Here is a 24,227-nt window from a genome sequence, read left to right as displayed (position 1 = left end):
GCCTCCCACCTCAGCCTCCCAAGTAGGTGGGACCACAGGTGCACACTACCATGCTTGGCTTATTTTTAAAATTTTTAATCTTATTGTTTTTGAGACAGGGTCTTGCTCTGCTGCCCAGGCTGGAGTGCAGTGGCATGATCAGAGCTCACTGTAGCCTTGATTTTCTGGGCTCAAGCAATCCTCCCATCTCAGCTTCCCAAGTATCCAGAACTACACACATGTGCCACCATGCCTGCTTAATTTTTTAAATTTTTCTGTAGAGACAAGGTCTCACTATGTTGCCCAGGCTGGTCTTGAACTGAGCTCAAGCAATCCTCCCTCCTCAGCCTCCTAAAGTATTGGAATTACAGGCACAAGCCACCATGCCTGGTGATTTACAGATTCTTTGGGTAGACTGAGAAGCAATTCAGGTGTTATTCCCTTGTTCCCTAACTCTTCAAATACTTTTCTATCCGCTTGCTCTTCTTGTCTCCCTTTAAAAGCCTGCTATAACCTTTTCTTTTCCTCTTTAGACTATATTTCATTACTCATATAACATTCTACACACAGGTCCTGTGCATCTCGAATCTTTATTTTTGTTTTAGAGACAAGTCTTGCTCTGTTGCCCAGGCTGGAGTGCAGTGGCGTGATCATAGCTCACTGTAATCTTGAACTCCTAGGCTCAAGGCATCCTCCTGCCTTAGCCTCCCGAGTAGCTAGGAATACAGGTGTGTGCCATCATGCTCAGCTAATTAAAAAAAAAAATTTTGTGTATAGATGGGGTCTTGCTGTGTTGCCCAGGCTAGCTCTGAACTCCTGGCTTCAAACAATTCTCCCGCCTCAGCCTCCCAAAGCACTAGGATTACAGGCGTGAACCACCATGCCCAGCCATCTTTATTTAATATTAAAATCTTGGCTGGGTGTGGTGGCTCACGCCTGTAATCCCAGCACTTTGGGAGGCCGAGGCGGGCAGATCACGAGGTCAAGAGATCGAGACCATCCTGGCCAATATGGTTAAACCCCATCTCTACAAAAATATAAAAATTAGCCAGGTGTGGTGGTGGGTGCCTATGATCCCAGCTACTGGGGAGGTTGAGGCCAGAGAATCACTTGAACCTGGGAGGTGTAGGTTGCAGTGAGCCGAGACTGCGCCACTGCACTCCAGCCTAGAGACAGAGTGAGACCCTGTCTCAAAAAAAAAAAAAAAAAAAAAAATTAAAGTCTTTATATATTTTTCTAGTAACAGGTATTTTTTACCTTCCCTTTTAAACTCAAAGCTTCCAGAAAATAAGGGCCAGCAAATATCATGCCAGGCTTCACTTAGAAGAAGGCAGCTCTGAAACAACTATCATCAAGCCTGAAGAAGCTGTGCCATTTCTCTGGTTGTCTGACATCATGACATCACACCCTCTTTCTCCAGTGCTGTGGCTGCTGACATATAATGGAAAGAGTTCTGGACTTGAAGGCAAATAGGCTGGGGTTCAAAATCCTCATTCAGCCTTTTAGAAATGTGCAACTTATGCAAGCCATGTATCCTCAACTGCAAATTGGGAAAAAACACTTCCTTCTCATTGTTGCTGTGTGGAACAAATACCATCAGGTGTACGAAAGAATCTAGCACAGTCTTTGGTACACAATAGTACTCAATAAATGCTAGTTGAGGCTGGGCGCAGTGGCTCATGCCTGTAATCCCAGTACACTGGGTGGCCGAGGTGGGTGGATCACTTTGAGGTCAGAAGTTCAAGACCAGCAAGACTCTGTCTCAAAAAAAAAAAAAAAAAAAAAAGAGAAAAAGAAAAAGAAATGCTAGTTGAATCCTCATGACCTAAAAGGTTACTAACCAGTGTGTATGTAACATAGAACTTATATTGTTCTATAAGGGAAGTGAAGAGTTCCAACTGTTTTGAGAATCTTCCAAAAATACTTATGACATTATGACAGCCTTCTCTGCCCCAATACCACTCCCTCCACTGTCATACACACATTCTAACAACTGGAGGGGCTGTGAAAAGGCAAAAAGAAATCAGGCTAGGACTTATAGATCTAGGCCTTCCAAAGAACAGGGAGGAACAAGAGTCACAAAACAAAGAACACCTCCTCTAGAGGAACTGTTGGAAGTTTAGTGAAGGAACACTGCTGACCAAAGCCACTGCTCTCCAAGAGTAATCCTTCAGGGCCTCACCAAATCTGGAATCAGTGCAGAACAGGGGGAAATTTCATCAGATCAACCTGGCTCCAGAATCTGACTATAGCTAACAAAGGACTCAGAGGTCTCTTCACAAAAATGCTAATAGAGTGAGTCTAAGACACACTCAAGAGCATGAGCAAGAGGAAGAATTTTGTAGAGTTGGAATACAGGTTAATTTCCAAATATTAGTGACATCACCTTCAACACAGGTGAGGCTGGATGCAAATACTTTGGGTAGGTGGAATAAGGAGGCCTAGAGATTCTTTAGTCCTTCTGGGAGGCAGTTTTCCACCACCACCCTTCCAGTGTCTGTTCTTGTACCTCTGAAATGTTAAGGTTACTTTTTTTTTGAGACAGAGTCTTGCTCTGCCGCCCAGGCTGGAGTGCAGTGGCGCAATCTCGACTCACTGCAAGCTCCGCCTTCTGGGTTCACGCCATTCTCCTGCCTCAGCCTCACAAGTAGCTGGGACTATAGACGCCCGCTTCCACGTCCGGCTAATTTTTTGTATTTTTAGTAGAGGTGGGGTTTCACCGTGTTAGCCAGGATGGTCTTGATCTCCTGACCTCGTGATTCGCCCGCCTCAGCCTCCCAAAGTGCTGGGATTACAGGCGTGAGCCACTGCACCGGGTCCAAGGTTACTTTTCACTGCCCATTATCATATAGTCCAGCTCCCTGCCTCCCAGCAGTCACCACTAAAGTTTTGCAGAAAGATGGATGGGGAACTCTTCTGTTCTCAGAGAACACCAAAAAAGGCTACTTCCGTTTCTTTCTGCCAACTCTGCCAAGCAAGTTCATTCCTGAATTTAATATCCCTGATGTAGCTTGAGCTTGGTATTGGTAAGAAGGTGGCAACTCTTTCACTATGCTCTCTCCCAAAATTAGGTAGTGCCCTGTGAGCAGTAGAACTAGCATGGCTGCCCATGTGGATCTGTCTCTACTCGCAACTGTGAGTTGCACGGCAATAGTAAGAAGGAAGCTTTAATCATTCCCGGCCACGCCTTCGTAGGGCACTCTCATCAGAGGGTCACTGATTCAACTGGGACCACTACTTTTTAGGTCTGCTTAGAAACTCATGTGATAGCCTCAATCATCTTTAAACAATCAACTTCTTTTTCTCAGTCTCTATGGTTGGTACATCCTTTCCTCTCCCTCTATTCCACAGACTTTTAAGTCACTGAAAGCTCCTAGAAGTCCACTTTTCAAAATTTTCAGGGGAAATATAGTTCACACATTCTCCCACATATAGTGTCTCAGACCTCACTAGAAAGTTTAGCAGATGCCTGCCTCAATTAACTACGATTGGGATTATTACCAGCACCAGGAAGGCAAATAAGGATAGTATCACCTCTTTTATCTCACAGGCAAAAGAAAAACTCCCAGGGCTCAACTAAGAATCACATCACAGTATTCAGAGGATTTTGCTATGGAACAGACTCTCCCTCCCGGCAGCTTCTACTCCTCAGGGAGCCAGACAATGTTGAGAGGTGCAGGAAAAACAGACTCCTCTCCTATGTAAGCAGCTCTGCCACTAGAAACCACCCAACTGGAGCTGGGCCTCTTCCCTGGCCTCTCAGGAACCCAGGCACTGCCTGCATCTGAAGCAAGTCATATGGAGAAGAAGGTGTTGAAGGGAATAGGGTTAAATTGCTTTCTATTTTATTTTATTTTATATTTTATTTTATTTTATTTTATTTTATTTTATTTTATTTTATTTTATTTTATTTATTTATTTATTTTATTTTATTTTATTTTATTTTATTTTATTTTATTTTATTTGAGACAGAGTCTCGCTCTGTTGCCCTGGCTGGAGTGGAGTGCAGTGGCACAATGTCAGCTCACTGCAACCTCCGCCTCCTGCGTTCAAGCGATTCTCCTGCCTCAGCCTCCCAAGTAGCTGGGATTACAGGCACCCACCACCATGCCCAGCTAATTTTTGTATTTTTTGTACAGACAGGGTTTCACCATGTTGGCCAAGCCAGTCTCAAACTCCTGACCTCAGGTGATCCGCCTGCCTCGGCCTCCCAAAGTGCTAGGATTACAGATGTGAGCCACCGTGCCTGGCCTTATTTTTTATTTTTTTTGAGACAGGGTTTCACTCTGCTGCCCAGGCTGGAGTGCAGTGGCATGATCTCAGCTCACTGCAACTTTCACCTCCCAGGCTCAAGCAATTCTCATGCCTTAGCTTGAGTAGCTGGGATTACAGGCACGTACCACCATGACCAGCTAATTTTTGTATTTTTAGTAGAGATGGGGTTTCACCATGTTGGCCAGGCTGGTCTTGAACTCCTGGCCTCAGACTCCCAAAGTACCCGCCTCGGCCTCCCAAAGTGTTGGGATCACAGGCATGAGTTCCTGGCCTATTTTTTTTTTCCTTTTTTTTTGAGACAGGGTCTGGCTCTGTTGCCCAGGGTGTGGTGCAGTGGTGAGATCATAGCTCACTGCAGCCTCCACTTCCTGGGCTCAAGTGATCCTTCCACCTCAGCCTCCCAAGTAGCTGGGACTACAGGCATGCACCACCACACCCAGCTAATTTTTGTATTTTTTTGGTAGAGACAAGTTCTCGCCATGTTGGCCAGGCTGGTCTCAAACTCCTGGGCTCAAAGTGATCTTCCCGGCTCAGCCTCCCAAAGTGCTAGGATTATAGGCATGAGCTACCACACCCAGCCTGCTTTAGCAATTTAAATAATAAAAGATGGCCAGTGTGGTGACTCATGCCGGTAATCCCAGCACTTTGGGAGGCCAAGGCAGGCAGATCACCTGAGGTCGGGAGTTCCAGACCAGCCTGACCAACATGGAGAAACCTCGTCTCTACTAAAAATAAAAAATTAGCTGGGCTTGGTGGTGCATGCCTGTAATCCCAGCTACTCGGGAGGCTGAGAATCCCTTGAACCCAGGAGGCGAAGGTTGCAGTGAGCTGAGATCACGCCATTGCACTCCAGCCTGAACAACAAGAGCGAAACTGTCTCAAATAATAATAATAATAGTAGTGATAATAATAAATAGGCTAGGCACGGGTAATCCCAGCACTTTGGAAGGCCGAGGCAGGTGGATCACAAGGTCAAGAGATCGAGACCATCCTGGTCAATATAGTGAAACCCAATCTCTACTAAAAAGACAAAAATTAGCTGGACATGGTGGCACACTCCCGTAGTCCCAGCTACTCAGGAGGCTGAGGCAGGAGGCTGAGGCAGGAGAATCGCTTGAACTTGGGAGGCGGAGGTTGCAGGGAGTCCAATCGTGCCACTGTGTGCTCTCCACCCTGGCAACAGAGCAAGACTCCATCTCAAAAAAAAAAAAAAATGGGAAAGGGATTCTCCAAAACCAAAATCCAGATATGGTTCTCAACATCAGTTCATTCATTTTCTTTAATTTTTTTTAATTTAAAAAATTGTTTTATAGACACAGGGTCTCGCTCTGTTGCTCAGGCTGGTCCTGAACTCCTTGCCTCAAGCAATCGACCTCCCAAAGTGCTAGGATTACAGGTGTGAGCCACTATGCCCAGCCTGGTTCATTTATTTTTGAATGCCAAGAAAATATGCCTCTGTGGGCAGGACGTGGTAGCTCTCGCCCGTAATCCCATCACTTTGGGAGGCCGAGATGGGCAGATCACGAGGTCAGGAGATCGAGACCATCCTGGCTAACACGGTGAAACCCTGTCTCTACTAAAAATACAAAAAATTAGCCGGGCTGCTGGTGGGCACCTGTAGTCCCAGCTACTCGGGAGGCTGAGACAGGAGAACGGTGTGAACCCGGGAGGTGGAGCTTGCAGTGAGCCGAGACTGTGCCACTGCACTCCAGCCTGGGCAACAGAGTGAGACTCTCTCAAAAAGAAAAAAAAAAATGCCTTTGAGGGTAACTGTTATAAAGAAAGTGAAAGGACTAGAAAGCAAAAGAAAAAGTGAAGGAAAAAGTCCTGTATTCAACAGCCTTCCCCTTCTAAGTCAGAGGAATAAGAAAAAGTGACAGAAGACAATCTAAATTTTTAATATTAAATGACTCCTATGGCCTTCAAGGGAGTTCAGACAACTGAGGCTCTACGCTTCACACTGGGAACCTAAATTCTCCTTCCAGTTAGAATGGAAGGGAAATGGAAGAGGCCGCCCTTGTTCCACAGCCTAACAGCTGGCCCCTAGGAAAAGGGAGTGGAAGATGGGAAGTGTTGACAACTGACTGAGTTCCACAGCTCCCAACTGGGCAAAGTAGGGAATTCTGGTCTGAGTGACAAGGAATTGTTGCAGGCCAGGCAGAGCAGCAGCTGGAGAAAACAGAAAAGATATACACTTATATCGGTTAACCTAGCTCCCCATTTCCTATCACCTCGAAAGATTCTAGGGAAACAACTTTCTACTGGCCTCCACTGAAGGACTTATAGGATCAGTCTCTGCTAGGACAGAAGGGTAAAGAGCCCCAAATCAATCCCCTCACCCAGTTAATCACCATTCTCTTTTGCAAATCTTTTTCCATGGACTAGATAAATATGGATTGGTTTGAGCCAATTCTGATATTTTTATGTTCTTATATTTTCATATAATGGCTTTAAGAGATCATCTGATATAGTGAGTGCCCTGCTTCCAAGCAGGCAGGCAGGCTCAATTTTCCTCCTTTTAAAGCATCCTTTATTTCCCCACACCTCGCTTTTTTTTTTTTTTTTTTCCTTTTTCTTTTTTAAGAGACAGGTTCTTACTCTGTTGCCCAGGTTGGAGTGCACTGGTGGAGTCACGGCTCACTATGTGATTTCTGGTTGGGGATGCTTACAAGGAGGAAAGCTTCTTCCTGGCCTCAAGCTATCCCCACCTGGGCCTCCCAAAGTGCTGAGATTACAAGGCATGAGCCACCACAATAGTCTCCGCTATCCATTTTTTATACATCTTATAATCCTCTGACATGGATCCACAAGAAATGGAAAAACAGGTAAGGAAACCAATATCTGACATTCATTCTACAAGGTGAATTAAGAGAGACTGTCAAAAATTAATGGAAAAGAAAGAGAGGTTCAAATATACTAAATATTATTTAAAGTTACACAGGTGTCCAGTAGAAGAAATAAAAACGATGACATAATTACGTAAATGAGGGGTATATCCTCTAAAGCTAAATCCTCGTTTGTAACAATAAGTAAAGAAATAGAGGAACAAAGAGCCAGGCGCAGTGGCTCGTGCCTGTAATCCCAGCACTCTGGGGGGCTGAGGTGGGTGGATCACCTGAGGTCAGCACTTTGTGATCAGCCTGGCCAACACGGTGAAACCCCGTCTCTACTAAAAAATACAAAAAATTAGCCAGGCGTGGTGGTGGGTACCTGTAATCCCAGCTACCTGGGAGGCTGAGGCAGGAGAATCACTTAAACCTGGGAGGCGGAGGTTGCAGTGGGCCGAGATCGCTGTAATCCCAGCACTCTGGGAAGCCAGGGCGGGTGGATCAACTGAGGTCAGGAGTTTGTGACAAGCCTGGCCAACATGGTGAAACCCCATCTCTACCAAAAAAGGCAAAAAATTAGCCAGGTGCAGTGGTGGGCACCTGTAATCCCAGCTACTCAGGAGGTTGAGGCAGGAGAATTGCTTGAACCCAAAGGCAGAGGTTGCAGTGAGCCAAGATCCTGCCACTGCACTCTAGTCTGGGCGACAGAGTGAGACTCCATCTCAAAACAAACAAACAAACAAAAACAACAAAAAAACAAAACAAAAAAACAAAGAAACAGAGGAACTAGCATTTTATCTAAAGCTATGCTGACAACCTTCAGAACACTGAGATAATTAAAGAGGTTAACTCTGTGAGAATAGGAGTAGGGATGAACAGAAACAGGACTGTTGTTTTTCTTCATAAACTCTTTGAGTACCATTGGATTTGTTACCAAATGCATGCATTCCTTCAAAAAAATTTTTTTTTGAGATGGAGTCTCGCTTTGTCACCCAGGCTGGAGTGCAGTGGCGCCATCTCAGCTCACTGCAACTTCCGCCTCCCAGGTTCAAGCGATTCTCTGCCTCAGCCTCCTGAGTAGCTGGGATTACAGGCACATGCCACCACACCTGGCTAATTTTTGTATTTTTAATAGAGACAGAGTTTCACCATGTTGTCTCGAACATGCCAGGCTGGTCTTCAACTCCTGACCTCAAGTGATCTGCCCACCTCGGCCTCCCAAAGTGCTGGGAATACAGGCATGAGCCACGGTGCCAGGCCCAAAAATAATTTTTTTTTTTTTTTTTTTTTTTGAGACGGAGTCTTGCTCTGTCGCCCGGGCTGGAGTGCAGTGGCCGGATCTCAGCTCACTGCAAGCTCCGCCTCCTGGGTTTATGCCATTCTCCTGCCTCAGCCTCCGGAGTAGCTGGGACTACAGGCGCCCGCCACCTCGCCCCGCTAGTTTTTTGTATTTTTAGTAGAGACGAGGTTTCACCGTGTTAGCCAGGATGGTCTCGATCTCCTGACCTCGTGATCCGCCCATCTCGGCCTCCCAAAGTGCTGGGATTACAGGCTTGAGCCACCGCGCCCGGCCCCAAAAATAATTTTTAAAGAGAGGTTGCTCCTCAAAAGAGACTCCATATCATCTTTGGCTGCCTGTTCTGCTGTTGAGGAGTATCTCCTCAAGTTTTAAGGTCTAATTCAAACCTTCCTTTAAGGATGTCTCATCTCTCCCCTTTGACCTCAATGGTAAAGGTAGAGATTGAGCACTCCTTTTTCCTTACAGAAACTCAGGGCCCGGCAGTCAAGCCAGCTCCAGCCCTACCAGGATCCAGGTAAATGCTGACACAAGGCCCCAGAGAGTGTGGGCATTAGAGGAGAGGGCATTCTCAAGCAACTAGCAGGAGGGTAGGGAAGGCAGTGGTCTCATGGTAGTTAAGTCAATATTGATTCAGGCTGAGAACTCTGTGCAGAGCCATGGAGCTGGTATAAGCAGATTCCAGCCGGACAGCCCAAGCCAGCTCTGGGAGCCACTACTGAAACAGATAGATGGCAAAGAAAGCAGCCTGCGCACTCACCTCTCTCTGAATTGTTCCTCCCTACTGCGGGTCCCAAATACACTTAGACTGGGTCCCCTCTTGTCCCATGCCAATTATTGAAGGGTTCCTCCCAAATCTCTTCCCCAAATCAAGGAATCTCAATTTGCTGCTTTGCATGGTGTTCAGCATTCTCATGGAGTGTGGACCCAACTCTAAGAAGAAAGCAGGGAAACGAGAGGAAATATGATTTCTGGTTGGAGATGCTTCCAAGGAGGAAAGTTTCTCCTTTTTTCTTTTTTTTTCCCCCCGAGGCAGAGTTTCACTCAGTCACCCAGGCTGGAGTGCAGTGGCGTGACCTCGGCTCACTGCAATCTCCGCCTCCTGGATTCAAGTAATTATCCTGCCTCAGCCTCCTGAGTAGCTGGGATTACAGAAGCCCACCACCATGCCTGGCTAATTTTTTGTATTTTTAGTAGAGACGGGGTTTCACCATGTTGGACAGGCTGGTCTCGAACTCCTGACCTCGGGTGATCTGCCTGCCTCAGCCTCCCAAAATGCTGGGACTACAGGCGTGAGCCACTGCGCCCAGCAGGAAAGCTTCTTCTAATAAGGGGAATTATGAGGAGATTGTACCATGGCTAACAACAAGGAAGAGAAAGGAAGTGGGATAAGATGACATAACTACTCCCAAACAGGCCTAGAATCAGAAACTGAATGGAATCTTATGTGCCCTTTCACTATCACAGGCTGAGAGAGACATGACAGCAACTAGTTGCCTAAGTCTCAGTTCACTCCAAGTTCTCTTTTCCAGCCAGTTTCCTCGAAGTGCTTTCCCACAAACATACTTTCCACCTATAGAATCTGGAGTTATGGATCAAGTACAAGAGGAACAGCACAGAAAATCAGCCACTTAATGCACTGGGCGAAAAAGCAAAGCAGATGAAAGAAGCAGGCCTGGAGCTTGTCTTTCAAAGTGACTTACACCCCTGGTTGTGGACTAGAAACATCCGACAAAGATCAAGGTGAAGGAAAATTCTCTAGATGACTAAACCACTAATAAATACCTTTTGCCTGAGGAACCCAAAATGTTTTGTAAACAAATAAACCAAATCTGATTTTTTCCCCCCAACCCACGTCCTGCTACCAACTTATTACTGCACTGATGCCTATAGAGAGTGGGCCACTTTCCAAAAGGATCGCTTTAGAGGTCAAGTGAGGAAGTCACATGCTGAACCCAGGAGTCCTGATTCTGAATGTATAAGCTCTTTCCATTGTCTCATGTTCCTTTTTCCAGTCACACCCTTACCCCACTCCAGGCCTGAGTTCTTATGGAACCCCAACCAAAACTATTCTAGTAAACCACAAGAGTAAACTGATTCCTCATGGATCTGGACAGGGGTGGGAAGGCACTCTATTCTGTGATTCCTTTAACAAAAGCCTAAAATTAAATAATCTGAAACAAGATTTCTCACAATCTCATTCCATTTCCACGCAGGCCTGTTCATCCCTCCTAGTGGCTGCTCCGGAGTAGTCAACCAAGTGTAATCTGATAGGGACTTCTTCAAAACTTGCTCCGGCCTTCAGAAACACCCTTCTGTCCTGAATGGCCTGAGGCAGCTGAGGCTCCCCCTGTTCACAACACATTTTTCTTCTTAGTTCAAGGTTTAGTTGATCCTGAAATAAGTGGTATGTGGAGATAAAGAGTGTGACAGAGAACGCAAGAAGACCACGGGAAAAACAGAGCCAAATGTCACAAGGATCAGCAAAATCCTTGAAACTCGAGGGAGGTGTCAAAGTTAGAAATCCTGAATGGGAAGGGCACTGTCAAACCTCTCCCCTACAGACAGAAACCTCTAGAAGGTTGGGTGATTGAGGAGGGACAAAGAGAAGCTAAAGAAAGTTAAGGGTAGGGATCATAATGCATCCCAGAGAAGGGTGAGGACGAGGTTCAAAGTAAGAATATAAATGGTACTTTGGGATTGATGACAAGGGCCCGAGATCCCTTGAGGAGAAGGGAACGGGCAATTCTTGGAAGCCAGGAGCTGGCTGGGTGGGTGGGTGACGGTGAAGTAATGGAATCAGAAGCAGCACAGGAAGACAGGGATACAATCTTTAGCTCAGGGAAATGGGAATCCAGTGCTGGAGTTGCACAGGAACATCGGAAGAAAAGGGCAAACCAGGAAAAGAGATAAAGGTGGAGTCCATGGAATAGGTTTGGGGCAGGGGCAGAGACGACGAGGAAGGACAAGGATGGGCCTATGGGAGTCGTCTGATGTGGAAAGGGTTCATGACTTAAAAAAAGAATAATTCGAGATGTAGGCAACAGGGATAAGAGTAAGGGAGGGGGGAATCCCCGAGGCAGAGGGAGGAGCTAATAGAAGAGGAAGCCAAAAAGCGGAGGAAGACCCCAGGCCTGAGAGGAAAGGGTGGAGAAGGAACCCGGGGTGCAGTTGACACCAGGAGGACAGTTTCGTAGTCGAACTCAGGTGGACAAGACTGTGCGGGACAGGGTGGGAGAGCGACCACCCTCCCAACAGGGCAAAGGTGACTCATGGAGGAGGAGTAGCTTACCTCTGGGGGACCCCCGCGGAGGGGGTGCGGGCAGTCGCGGTCGGACTGCCGACACCGCCGCCTCAGCAGCAGCGACCGCTCCCGGGTTCCATTGGCCGCCTGCGCTTCCCTGACAGCGGCCGCAGCTGCTGCACCAGGCCCCGGCTGCGGGGCTGCCCGCGTCGCCGCCTGAGGGGGCCTTCAGGCTGCCACAAGTTCGACCGGGCCACACAACCTCCTCTTCCTTCCTCAGTACAACCACGACCAAAAAAATAAAATAAAATAAAATAAAATAAAATTCCCCAGCAGGTCTCGATGTAGTATTCTTCTCCTGAGTCCAAGCCAAGCCCTTCTTCCCAGGATACGCTTTCCTGCTTCTCCAACGCTCAGGACCCTACCAATCCCATAGTAATCTAAGGAGTCGGATGAGCTGCCCGGAACATGCCTGTTCAGAAATAGAAAAGGGGACGGGGAAAAGATGTTTGGAAGCTCGCGAGGGAGAGAGGGCGAAGGGAGGAGCTTACGGGTGGGAGGAGGGGACAATCTTTAGGAAGCGGGCCTAAGCGATAGTGTTTGCGAGGCTAAAGAAGCCGAGAGAAATAAAATTTGCTGCATAAGTAGGGTGAGCTGGCGGGCGTGGGTGCCCTGTTAGAGAAGTATGGACATATGCATACTTCCAAAATTATATTAACATGCAAATTATATGTAAATGACCGTTTGAGTAACCAACCAAATTACCGTAATCAATGACTTTTCCCCATCCCCTACGCTACAAGACTCCCTTAGTAAATCAGGCCGTGGGATGGACGCTGGGTTTCCAGAAGGGCGAGCAGGAAGACGGCGGACGGGGAAGAAGTTCTCCCTCACAGCCCTTTTCCTACTCATCTTTGAGGACGATGCGGAGGTTAAACCCCTTAACGTTTCGGGAATGGCGCGGTCCGACCGCGTCAGTCTTTCGCCGTTAGAGAGGCCCGACTCGAGGCCGTGGTTCTGCCTCCGAGGTCACCACCAGCCTGGGCAGCCTGTGACCTCCAGCATCCATACGCCGAGCCTTCCTGGGAGGGGCTGGACAGGGCCAGGTTGGGAGAGGTGAGTGAAATGACAAAGGCTTGGAGGGCACAATCCCTTCTTCCAAACAAAACGAAGCCATATTAGGCGAAACAAATAAACAAAAACACGCCATGCAAAAGGCCTCTGGTGTTGCTTTTGCGTAATTTTCGTTTGTTTGTTTTGTAAAGACAGGGTCTTGCTATGTTGCCCACGCTGGTCTCGAACTGCTAGCCTCAAGCAATCTGCCGACCTCAGGTACCAAAGTGCTGGGATTATAGGCCCGAGTCACCTCACCCAGCCAGCTTTGTGTATTTTTCGGTTAACATTGTTGATTTAGAGCCCTCTTTGTCCTCAGAACCTCTGTCTCAGCGTCTTTCCTAGGGCTTTACTTAATATTCAATGCCCCTCATTAGGGCCTTACATAATACATTGAGGCTAGTTATTTGAGCCCGGGTCTTGAATGTCATCGTCCCTGCCACTTACAAGCTGTTTGATTTGGAATAACTAATGTAACCTCTTTGAACCTCAGTTTCTATGTCTACAAAGAAGACATATGGATGAAGTAATATTAGCTCATTACAGGGTTTTGTGAGGATCAAGAGAGTACAAGTTGCTACTATAATACTTTATTATTAATTATTGGGACAATCATACAGGATAGATGATGAAAGATTCACTACTACAATGTTTAATTGGAAGGCAGAATAAAGTGTAATAGCTTGAAAATGCCTGTGTAAAACATGCAGAATGTACAACAGAACAAATGGGGTACCTAACCTAATTGTTGAAGGAACATAGTAGAGTTTAAGTTAATTTGGAAGGCCTATATGTGTATGGACACACACACACACACAAACACATCCGTATATGGTAAATGAATGAATGGAAGGCTTCTTAGAAATATTGTGAGTCAGGTCTTAGAATAGATATTGGATATAACCCAGCAAATTAAAAGACGAGTGAACATTCTGAAAGCAAAAAAATTGTATGTTGAAGAATAGAAATGGGAATTTGTTCATTATCATGAGGAGAGGGCAAGCAGACAAGCTAGGTTAAAGTGGGAGTACAGTATGATAGATGAACAAAGAATGGGGACAAGAGTGCCAAAGATAGTTTAAATTTGTCGGCTGGGCACAGTGGCTCACACCTCTAATCCCAGCACTTTGGGAGGCTGAGGTGGGCGGACTGCTTGAGCTCAGGGGTTTGAGACCAGCCTGGGCAACATGGTGAAACCACGTCTCTACAAAATATAAAAATTAGCCTAGCTAGCATGGTGGCATGCACCTCTAGTCCCAGCTACTTAGGAGGCTGAGGTAGGAGGATCACTTGAGCCTGGGAGACAGAGGCTGCAGTGAGCCAAGATCATGCCACTGCACTCCAGCCTGGACAATGGAGTGAGACCCTGTCTCAAACAAAATAAAAAATTATCGGCCTGGCATGGTGGCTCACGCCTGTAATCCCAGCACTGCACTCCAGCCTGAACAATGGAGTGAGACCCTGTCTCAAACAAAATAAAAAATTATCGGCCTGGCATGGTGGCTCACGCCTGTAATCCCAGCACTGCACTCCAGCCTGAACAATGGAGTGAGACCCTGTCTCAAAAAAAATAAAAAATTATCGGCCTGGCATGGTGGCTCAACACCTGTAATCCCAGCACTTTGGGAAGCCAAGGTGGGTGGATCAACCAAGGTCAGGAGTTTGAGACCAGCCTGACTGACATGGTGAAACCCCATCTCTACTAAAATACAAAAGTTAGCTGGGCATAGTGGCGCATGCCTGTAATCCCAGCTACTCGGGAGGGTGAGGCAGAAGGATCACTTAAACCTGAGAGGCGGAGGTTGCAGTGAGCCAAGACTGCACCATTGCACTCCAGCCTGGGCAACAGAGCGAGACTCCATCTCAAAACAACAACAACAACAATTCTCACCACTGGTCTGGAGTGGGGGGAATCAGCAGTCCACATGTTAGGCCCACTAGCTCTTGGCCAGTTTCCAATCAGCTGTCCCGCAAATATCATGAGGCGATGACCCTGCTTTAGCCTAGAGTTTAAAATGTCATGTATCCCCTCAAGGGATAGCTTTCCAAACAGCCACAAGACTAACCTTTTGAAACACTGTAGAAAGACATGTGACAACCTTTTTTATAGTAGGAATTTTTCTTATTTTCCAATGACAGAAAAAATTTCAGGAACATCTCTGTTCAAATTTGAAGCAGGAACTTTTTATAGCTAGTCAGCTATAGACCACCCCACTAAAAATACACACACACACACAAACATAAATAGAAGAGTTTAAGTTTCCTATTTATAGCTCTAAGGGTTCATATGTGTAAATTCTTCCCTTCCCTCCCTCCCCCTTCTTCCTCCCTCCCTCCCTTCCTTCCCTTCCTCCCTCCTTCCTTCCTTTGCAGAGTCTCGCTCTGTCACCCAGGCTGGAGTGCAGTGGCGCGATCTTGGCTGAAGGGATCCTCCGCCTCCTGGGTTCAAGTGATTCTCCTGCCTCAGCCTCCTAAGTAGCTGGGATTACAGGCATGCGTTGCCATGCCCAGCTAATTTTTGTATTTTTAGTAGAGACAGGGTTTCATCATGTTGGCCAGGATTGTCTTGATCTCTTGAATTTGTGATCCACCCGCCTCGGCCTCCCAAAGTGCTGGGATTACAGGCGTGAGCCACTGTGCCAGTCCCATATGTGTAAATTTCTTTGCATCCTTTTATGACTGTCTTTCTGCCTTTTTCTGGAGGTTTTTGTTTGTTTGTTTGTTTTGTTTTTTTATCATCTTCTGTTTTTTGTTTTTGTTTTTTTCTGAGACAGGGTCTTGCTTTGTTGCCCAGGCTGGAGTGCAGTGGTGTGATCTCAGCTAACTGCAAACTCTGCCTCCCGAGTTCAAGCGATTGTCGTGCCTTAGCCTCCCAAGTAGCTGGGATTACAGGTGCACGCCACCACACCCAGCTAATTTTTGTATTTTTAGTAGAGACAGGGTTTCACTATGTTGGCCAGGCTGGTCTCGAGTGATCCGCCTGCCTCGGCCTCCCAAAGTGCTGGGATTACAGATGCACAGCACCACACCCAGCTAATTTTTGTATCTTTAGTAGAGACAGGGTTTCACCATGTTGCCCAGGCTGGTCTCGAACTTCTGACCTCAGATGATCTGCCCACCTTGGCCTCCCAAAATGCTGGGATTATAGGTGTGAGCCACTGTGTCTCTACCAAAAATCACAAAAATTAGCTAGGCGTGGTGGTGTGCATCTGTGGAAAGACTTAGGCAGAAGAATTGCTTGAACCTGGGAGGTGGAGGTTGCAGTGAGCTGCAGTCATGCCACTGCACTCCAGCCTGGGTGACAGAGTAAGACTCTTACACACACACATACACACAGATTGAATGCAGAAGCAGATATGAGAACCGTCTGACATGAAAGAAATTTCCCCCTTTAAAAACAATGCCAATTGTCTCACTGATTTTTTTTCTTGTTTTGGAAAATATAGTTATTTTTCGAAAATGATTTAGTTAAAATATATATATGTATATATATATATTTTTTTCTTTTTCTTTTTTTTTTTTAAATTGAGACGGAGTCTCACTCTGTTGCCCAGGCTAGAATGCAGTGGCGCCATTTCAGCTCACTGCCAACTCCATCTCCCGGGTTGGAGCCATTCTCTTGCCTCAGCTTCCTAAGTAGCTGGGATTACAGTCACCCACCACCACACCTGGCTAATTTTTGTATTTTTCGTAGAGACAGTGTTTTACCATGTTGGCCAGGCTGGTCTCAAACTCCTGACCTCAAGTGATCCACCTACCTCATCCTCCCAAAGTGCTGGGATTATAGGCATGAGCCACCACGCCCAGCCAAAAATGGTTTTTAAATAAATATTTTGACTAAGTTATGTTTTCCTTCCCCACATTTGTCTTTTTTCTCCTCGGTTGTCAAATTGTAAAACTGAATGCTATTCTTTCCCCTCATGTTAAATTTAAAAGCATAACATTTGTGGCTGGGAATGGTGGCTCATGCCTGTAATCCTAGCACATTGGGAGGCTGAGGTGGGTGGATCACCTGAGGTCAAGAGTTCAAGACCAGCCTGGCCAACACGGCAAAACCCTGTCTCTACTTAAAAAAAAAAAAAAATACAAAAATTAGCCAGGCCTGGTGGTGGGTGCCTGTAATCCCAGATACTCAGGAGGCTGAGGCAGGGAGAATTGTTTAAAACCAGGAGGCAGAGGTTGCAGTGAGCCGAGATTGCATCACTGCACTCCAGCCTGGGTGACAGAGTGAGACTCTGCCTCAAAATAAAAATTAAATTAAATTAAAAAGCTTAACATTTGTGATATGCTCTAAAATTTCTCACTTCACTGAACCTATTTTTAGAAAATTATCTTTTGATTAAAAAAAAAAATCACTTACCTCTATGTAAGATCCCAAGGAGCCACTATAGGTGTAGATGGTTTTGCACTTGGATGGTGGGTGACCCTATGGGAACCTATGCTATCCTGTGTACACATGGAGCCTCTAGCTTTGGTAGGAAGGTATGTATGTTTTGCACATTGAGGTGTGGGGAGGGCAGGAAATTACCAACAGAGTAAGATAATGTCATTTATTTGTCTTGTTTACAAACTGGGGAAAGAAGTTGGCTTATTCAAAAGTCAGTAAAATACGACTCTAGTTATATCTTTTTTTTTTTTTTTTAGGACAGAGTCTCACTCTGTTGCCCAGGCTAGAGTGCAATGGTGCAATCTTGACTCACTGCAACCTCTGCCTCCCAGGTTCAAGCAATTCTCCTGCCTCAGCCTCCCGAGTAGCTGCAATTACAGGCATGAGCCACCACTCCCAGCTAATTTTTGTATTTTTAGTAGAGACAGGGTTTCACCATGTTGGCCAGGCTGGTCTCAAACTCCTGGACTTGAGATCTGCCCGCCTCAGCCTCCCAAAGTGCTGGGATTACAGGTCCGCGCCTAGCCTCCAGTTATATTTTAAACACCCTTGAGTTAAAGAAACTTTTATGAGAGTGAATTTTTTTTCTGAACAATATGTGGATACTTAGATACATAGGCTTTTTTTTCAGGGTAATGAAAAAGAAGCCAGCAGTTATTGCTTGAGCCCCCTGCTGTGTATGAATACAAACATTAACTCATTTATTCCTCATTACAAGCAAATGAAACAGATTTTATTCCATTTTATGGAAACTCAGCTTCAGAATAGTTAAGTCACTGTGGGTTTGTTGTTGTTGAGACAGGGTCTCGCTCTGTCACCTAGGCTGGAATGTAGTGGTGCCATCTCGGCTCACTGCAGCCTTGACCTCCCAGGCTCAAGTGATCCTTCCACCTCAGCCTCCTGAGTAGCTGGAACCACAGGCACACAGCACCACGCCCAGCTAATTTTTTGTATTTTTTTGTAGAGATGAGATCTCGCCATGTTGCTGAGGCTGGTCTCGAACTCCTAGGCTCAAGCAATCCTCTGCCTCACCTCCCAAAGTGCTGGGATTACAGGTGTGAGCCACGCTGTCTGGCCTGATTATTCCAGTAAACAAATGCCTCCCTATGAACTTTTTTATTTTTAGAGATGAGGTCTTGCTCTGTCTCTTAAGGCTGGGGTGTAATGGCACAATCATTGTTCACTTCAGCCTTGAAATCCTGGACTCAGGCAGTCCTCCCACCTCAGCCTCCCAAGTAGCTAGGGCTACACGTGCATGGCCCGTTGCCTGGCTTTATGAACATTTCTTTTCTTTTCTTTTCTTTTTATTTTAGACAGGGTCTTGCTCCTTTGTCACCCAGGCTGGAGTGCAGCGGTGCCATCTTGGCTCACTGCAGCCTCTACCTCCTGGGCTCAAGCACTCTCCCTACTTCAGCCTCCCAAGTAGCTGGGTCTACAGGTGCACACCACTACGTCTGGCTAATTTTCCTGTAGAGATGGGGTTTTGCCATGTTGCTCCTAGGCTCAAGTAATCCTCCCACCTCAGCCTCCCAAGTAGCTGGAATTACAGGCCTGGCTCCACTGTACCCAGCCTGAGCATTTTTTTTGAGATAGATTCTCCCTCATGTCGCCCAGGCTAGAGTGCAGTGGCGTGATCTCGGCTGACTGTAACCTCCACCTCCCAGGTTGAAGCAATTCTCGTGCCTCAGCCTCCCGAGTAACTGGGATTACAGGCACACGCCACCATGCCAGGCTAATTTTTCTTTTGTATTTTTAATAGAGGTGAGGTTTTACCATGTTGGCCAGGCTGGTCTTGAACTCCTAACCTCAGGTGATCCGCTCGCCTCAGCCTCCCAGAGTGCTGGGATTACAGGTGAGCCACCATGCCCAGCCAACCTGAGCATGTCTTAAGAAATACTGTGAGATATATGTATCTGTATCCAGCCAACTCTCCGTATAAAACGCTGAACAGATTTTTCACATAGGATGGAATCAGCAGGATGTTTCTGGATGAAGAAGTAGTGCTACTGAGAAACCACAACATTAAGTAAAACACTTAGACAAATATACAGTGACATTAATTCCCCCATTTATTATGCTGTGTGAATGTAGCATTTGCTTTAATTTCTGAAGAAGGCTGATTATTAGCTACAAAAATAAATAATAGATTCATTCATTTAAGGCCATAGACTACACATATAGTGTTTGCCTTGGTTTAATAGCAAAGGTTATTTCAAATTCTAGCAAATTTATGATAGAACTAAAATGAATGATAGAACTGGAAAAGGTAATGGGAGTGGAGAACGGGAAATTGTGGAGAAGAAGAAGAGTGAGGAATGGTAGGGAGGAAGTGGCACTCCCCCAAATCTTAGTTTAGGCCTTCATCTAAAAAACTGAAGATTGTTTAAACTACAGAAGAATAACTTGTTTCATATTTTTAAAATAGGGTGGAAAAGGTTACTTTAAAACCCTGTAACACTCATTAAAATCTCAAAATCATTGAGTGCTGTGGTATTCTAAAGTGAATGGATTCATCCTCAATCTCAGTCACGGTAAGGACAATATTTCTTTGAATGCGTCTATCTATTCTATCACCAGTGGTTTATTTTACCATATACCTGTTACCTCTCATCTGTCTGCATCGTGGTCCAGTCCTTCATCTCCTTCCACATGGATAATGGCAACAGCTGCCTGGCTCATTCCTTTAACTCCAGTTCCTCCATCCTTTAATGCAAACTTCATGCCTTTCATTCATTCATTTACTCAACCAACAGATAACTATAATGGTTGTTTATTCTGTTTATTTTACTTTAATTAATTATTGAGACAGGGTCTTGCTGTGTCACCTAGGCTGTAGTGTAGTGGCACCATCTGGGCTCACTGCAGTCTTTTTTTCTTTTGAGATGGAGTTTCACTCTTATCACCCAGGCTGGAGTACAATGGTGCAATCTCAGCTTACTGCAACCTCCGCCTCCCCCGTTCAAGCGATTCTCCTGCCTCAGCCTCCCGAGTAGCTGTGATTACAGGCGCCCCCCACCAAGCCAGGCTAATTTTTTTTTTTTTTTTTTTTTTTTTTTTTTTTTTGAGGCGGAGTCTCGCTCTGTTGCCCGGACTGGAGTGCAGTGGCCGGATCTCAGCTCACTGCAAGCTCCGCCTCCCGGGTTTACGCCATTCTCCTGCCTCAGCTTCCCGAGTAGCTGGGACTACAGGCGCTCGCCACCTCGCCCAGCTAGTTTTTGTATTTTTAGTAGAGACGGGGTTTCACCGTGTTAGCCAGGATGGTCTCGATCTCCTGACCTCGTGATCCGCCCGTCTCGGCCTCCCAAAGTGCTGGGATTACAGGCTTGAGCCACCGCGCCCGGCCGCCAGGCTAATTTTTTGTGTGTTTTTAGTAGAGACAGGGTTTCACTATGTTGACCAGGCTGGTCTTGAACTCCTGACCTCAGGTATCTGCCTGCCTTGGCCTCCCAAAGTGCTGGATTACAGGCATGAGCCACTGTGCCTGGCATTTTTTTTTTTTTTTTTTTTTTTTTTAAGACAGAGTCTCGCTCCGTTGCCCCGGCTGAAGTGCAGTGGTGCCATCTGGGCTCAATGCAACCTCAGCCTCCTGGGTTCAAGCTATTCTCAAGCCTCAGCTTCCTGAGTAGCTGGGATTACAGGTGCCTGGCACCACACACGGCTAATTTTTGCATTTTTAGGTTTCACCTTGTTGGTCAGGCTGCTCTCGAACTCTTGACCTCAAGTGATCTGCCTGCCTTGGCCTCCCAAAGTGCTGGGATTAGAGGCATGAGTCACATGCCCGGCCTCACTGAAGTCTTGAACTCCTGGGCACAATTGATCCTCCCACCTCAGCCTCCTGAGTACCTGGGACTATAGGCACATACCACAATGCCTGGCTAATTTTAAAAAGCGTTTTTTTGTAGAGGCAGGGTCTCACTATGTTGCTTTAACTCCTGGGTTCAAGTGATTCTCTTGCCTCGGCCTCCCAAAGTACTGGGATTACAGGGATGAACCACCACGCCCAGCCTTCTTCTAGTTTATTTCTATTGTTCATACACATCACATCTGCCTAACAGGTCTCTTTGGGTTGTACTGCCATGCCACATCCCTACACTTGTTTTTCCTATAGTGTCCTCTTCTTTTTCGCCTATCCAAGCTCACTCTTAAGGGCCTAACTCAAACCTGCCTTTTCCATGAAGCCTTCACAAATTACTAAGCCCAAGCTGATGTCTCTGAATTTACAGCTCTTATGCGGTAGAGTATTATGACTTAGTTCTTTTTGTTTTACAGTATGTCTTATGTTGTTTTGTCCTTGCTTTGTGAGTTTGACTTGTGCAGCTAACTCCTACTCACATCTACAGGGAAGTCATCTCTGATTCTTGCCTGACACACATGATCTCTCTCTGGGCTCCCTTAGCACTCTGTGCTCACTACTTATATAACTCACAGTGTGCTGTGATCATTTATTTGTCCGTCTCCCCAGCTAGAATGTTTGAAGTTGGGGTCTGCGTAAACCAGCTTCTAACAAATGCCTGACACTTAAAAAACAAGAGGGAAAATATCAAAACCACAGGAAAGGACTCCTACTTCTGGCAGCATGGATAAGAGAAAGGGCTATCCCATTAAAATACAACTAGATTCTAGATAATTCACAGCAAACACACTTTTTAGCACATTGCTGAGTTCATTAGAAAGATAAATCACTAAAAAAAAAAAAGTACAGGCCAGGCACGGTGGCTCATGCCTGTAATCCCAGCACTTTGGGAGGCCGAGGTGGGCAGATCATGAGGTCAGGAGATCGAGACCATCCTGCCTAACACGGTGAAACCCTGTCTCCACTAAAAATACCAAAAATTGGCCGGGCGCGGTGGCTCAAGCCTGTAATCCCAGCACTTTGGGAGGCCGAGACAGGCGGATCACGAGGTCAGGAGATCGAGACCATCCTGGCTAACACGGTGAAACCCCGTCTCTACTAAAAATACAAAAAAAAAAAACTAGCCGGGCGAGGTGGCGGCGCCTGTAGTCCCAGCTACTCGGGAGGCTGAGGCAGGAGAATGGTGTAAACCCGGGAGGCGGAGCTTGCAGTGAGCTGAGATCTGGCCACTGCACTGCAGTCCGGGCCACAGAGCGAGACTCCGCCTCAAAAAAAAAAAAAAAAAAAAAAAAACCCAAAAATTAGCTGGGCATGGTGGCAGGCACCTGTAGTCCCAGCTACTCAGAAGACTGAAGCAGGAGAATGGTGTGAACCCAGGAGATGGAGGTTGCAGTGAGCCGACATTGCGCCACTGCACTCCAGCCTGGGTGACAGAGCGAGACTCCACCAAAAAAAAAAAATTAAAAAAAAAAGTTGAAACCTATATAAAGGAAGAGCAACATGGAGTAGTAGAAGTAGGTTTGCCCTGAGGACAAATGCCAGTGTCAGCATGGTGATTATAGTCTAAGCCTTGGGCCTAAGCCAAGGGAAGGGAAGAAAAACCTGCAACTCCTGAATTAAACCTGGACTCTTGAAGGGCTAACATAGTTCCAGGTTTATGCAAATGCAAATCCTCTCTGGAGGGAAGTATTCCTAATTAAGGTCCTCAGGATTCCCACAGATTAAATTAAACAAAATATGAGTTCAAAACCCCAAAATATAAAATAGGCCAGGCACACTGCCTCACACCTGTAATCCCAGCACTTTGGGAGGCCGTGGCAGGTGGATCGCTTGAGGCCAGAAGTTCAAGGCCAGCCTGGCCAATATTGTGAAACCCTGTCTCTACTAAAAATACAAAATTAGCCAGGTGTGGTGACGTGTGTCTGTAATCCCAGCTACTTGGGAGGCTGAGGCAGGAGAATCCCTTGAACCCAGGAGGCAGAGGTTGCAGTGGGCTGAGACTGCACCACTGCACTCCAGCATGGGTGACAGAGCGAGACGCCATCTCAAAATAAAAAACAAAAAAACAAAAACCACCAAATATAAAATATACAAGTAAACAAGCTACCATGAGCAGGAGAAAACAACAAAACAGATTTAGATATCCAAGGTAAGTTACAGAATATAAAATAACAATCCCAACACATTTCAAAGAATTGGTGTCATAGACACTGCATTCTCTGAACACAAATGATTAAGCTAAAAATCAGTATCAAAAAGATACAATTTTAAATCTCCAGATATTTGGAAGTTTATAAAACATTTCTAAATAGTTCATGAGTCAGAAAAGTCATAAAGGTAATAAAAAATACAGCACAGAAAAACATGTGAAATGTAGAGAAACAAGTTATTAAAAACTTAAAATAGTAAAGAAGATAGCCTGAAAATTAATTGGCTAAGTGTCTAAATGAATATGTTGTAAAGGAATATAAAATTAAACCTAAAGAAAGCATAAAAAAGATAACTATAGATAAGATCCATAATTAAAGAAATGGAAAAAAATACATAAGGGAGAGGATTAACAAAGCTCAAAGTAGCATCTGAAGATATATGGTAAAATAAATTTCTGGTGCAATTGCTCAAGACCAAAAAAGGAGGCACAAGTAAACAACAGAAATGAAAAGGAAGATATGCTTACCCACAGAGCAGAGATAAAAAAGAAACAAGGCGAAGAGCGGTGGCTCACGCCTGTAATCTCAACACTTTGGGAGGCAAAGGCAGGTGGATCACTTGAGATCAGGAGTTCAAGACCAGCCTGGCCAACATGGTGAAACCTCCTCTCTACTGAAAATACAAGAATTAGCTGGGCCTGGTAGCACACGCCTGTAATCCCAGCTACTCCAGAGGCTGAGACAGGAGAATTGCTTGAACCCGGAAGGCAGAGGTTACAGTGAGCTAAGATCGTGCCACTGCGCTCCAGCCTGGGCAGCAGAGCGAGACTCTGTCTCAAAAAAAAAAAAAGAAACTAGAATAAATATATGAACTTTGTGTTAAAAAAAAATACATGAAATGCACAAAACCCTAGAATAATACTTTACCTAAGCTGACTCAAGAAGGAATAGAAAGCCCAAATAGTCTATAATTATTAAAGAAATGGAATCAGTAGTTAAAATTATTCCCACAAAGAAACATCAGTCTCAGATAGCTTTACAGGTTTTACCAAACTTTCAAGGAATAATTTGTTTCAATCTGATATAAACTCTTCCAAAGAA

The 24,227-nt window shown here is 45.7% G+C and overlaps 1 protein-coding gene across 10 annotated transcripts in view; it reads right to left on the bottom strand.

Moving 5' to 3' along the window:
* Positions 1–12,304, bottom strand: part of PI4KB (phosphatidylinositol 4-kinase beta) — a 38,640-nt gene extending 26,336 nt beyond the window's left edge. The window contains exons 1-3 of one of the 10 annotated variants that reach the window (XM_030935459.1): positions 11,672–12,299; positions 10,573–10,774; positions 9,140–9,312 (exon numbers count right to left, since the gene is read on the bottom strand). Coding sequence is in view for 4 of the 10 variants with exons in the window: in XM_010387185.2 (XP_010385487.1) it covers positions 10,573–10,580 (8 nt within the window). In the remaining 6 variants the exon portion in view is untranslated. Of the gene's footprint in view, positions 1–9,139; positions 9,313–10,572; positions 10,775–11,671 lie in introns of all 10 variants that reach the window. The other 9 variants (XM_030935461.1, XM_010387185.2, XM_010387189.2 and 6 more) reach the window with 9 other exon arrangements.
* Between the last annotated feature and the right edge of the window lie 11,923 nt (positions 12,305–24,227).

This window comes from Rhinopithecus roxellana, chromosome 8 (assembly GCF_007565055.1).
Source record: "Rhinopithecus roxellana isolate Shanxi Qingling chromosome 8, ASM756505v1, whole genome shotgun sequence".
Lineage (NCBI taxonomy): Eukaryota > Metazoa > Chordata > Mammalia > Primates > Cercopithecidae > Rhinopithecus > Rhinopithecus roxellana.
This window is presented reverse-complemented; position numbering and strand designations above follow the sequence as displayed.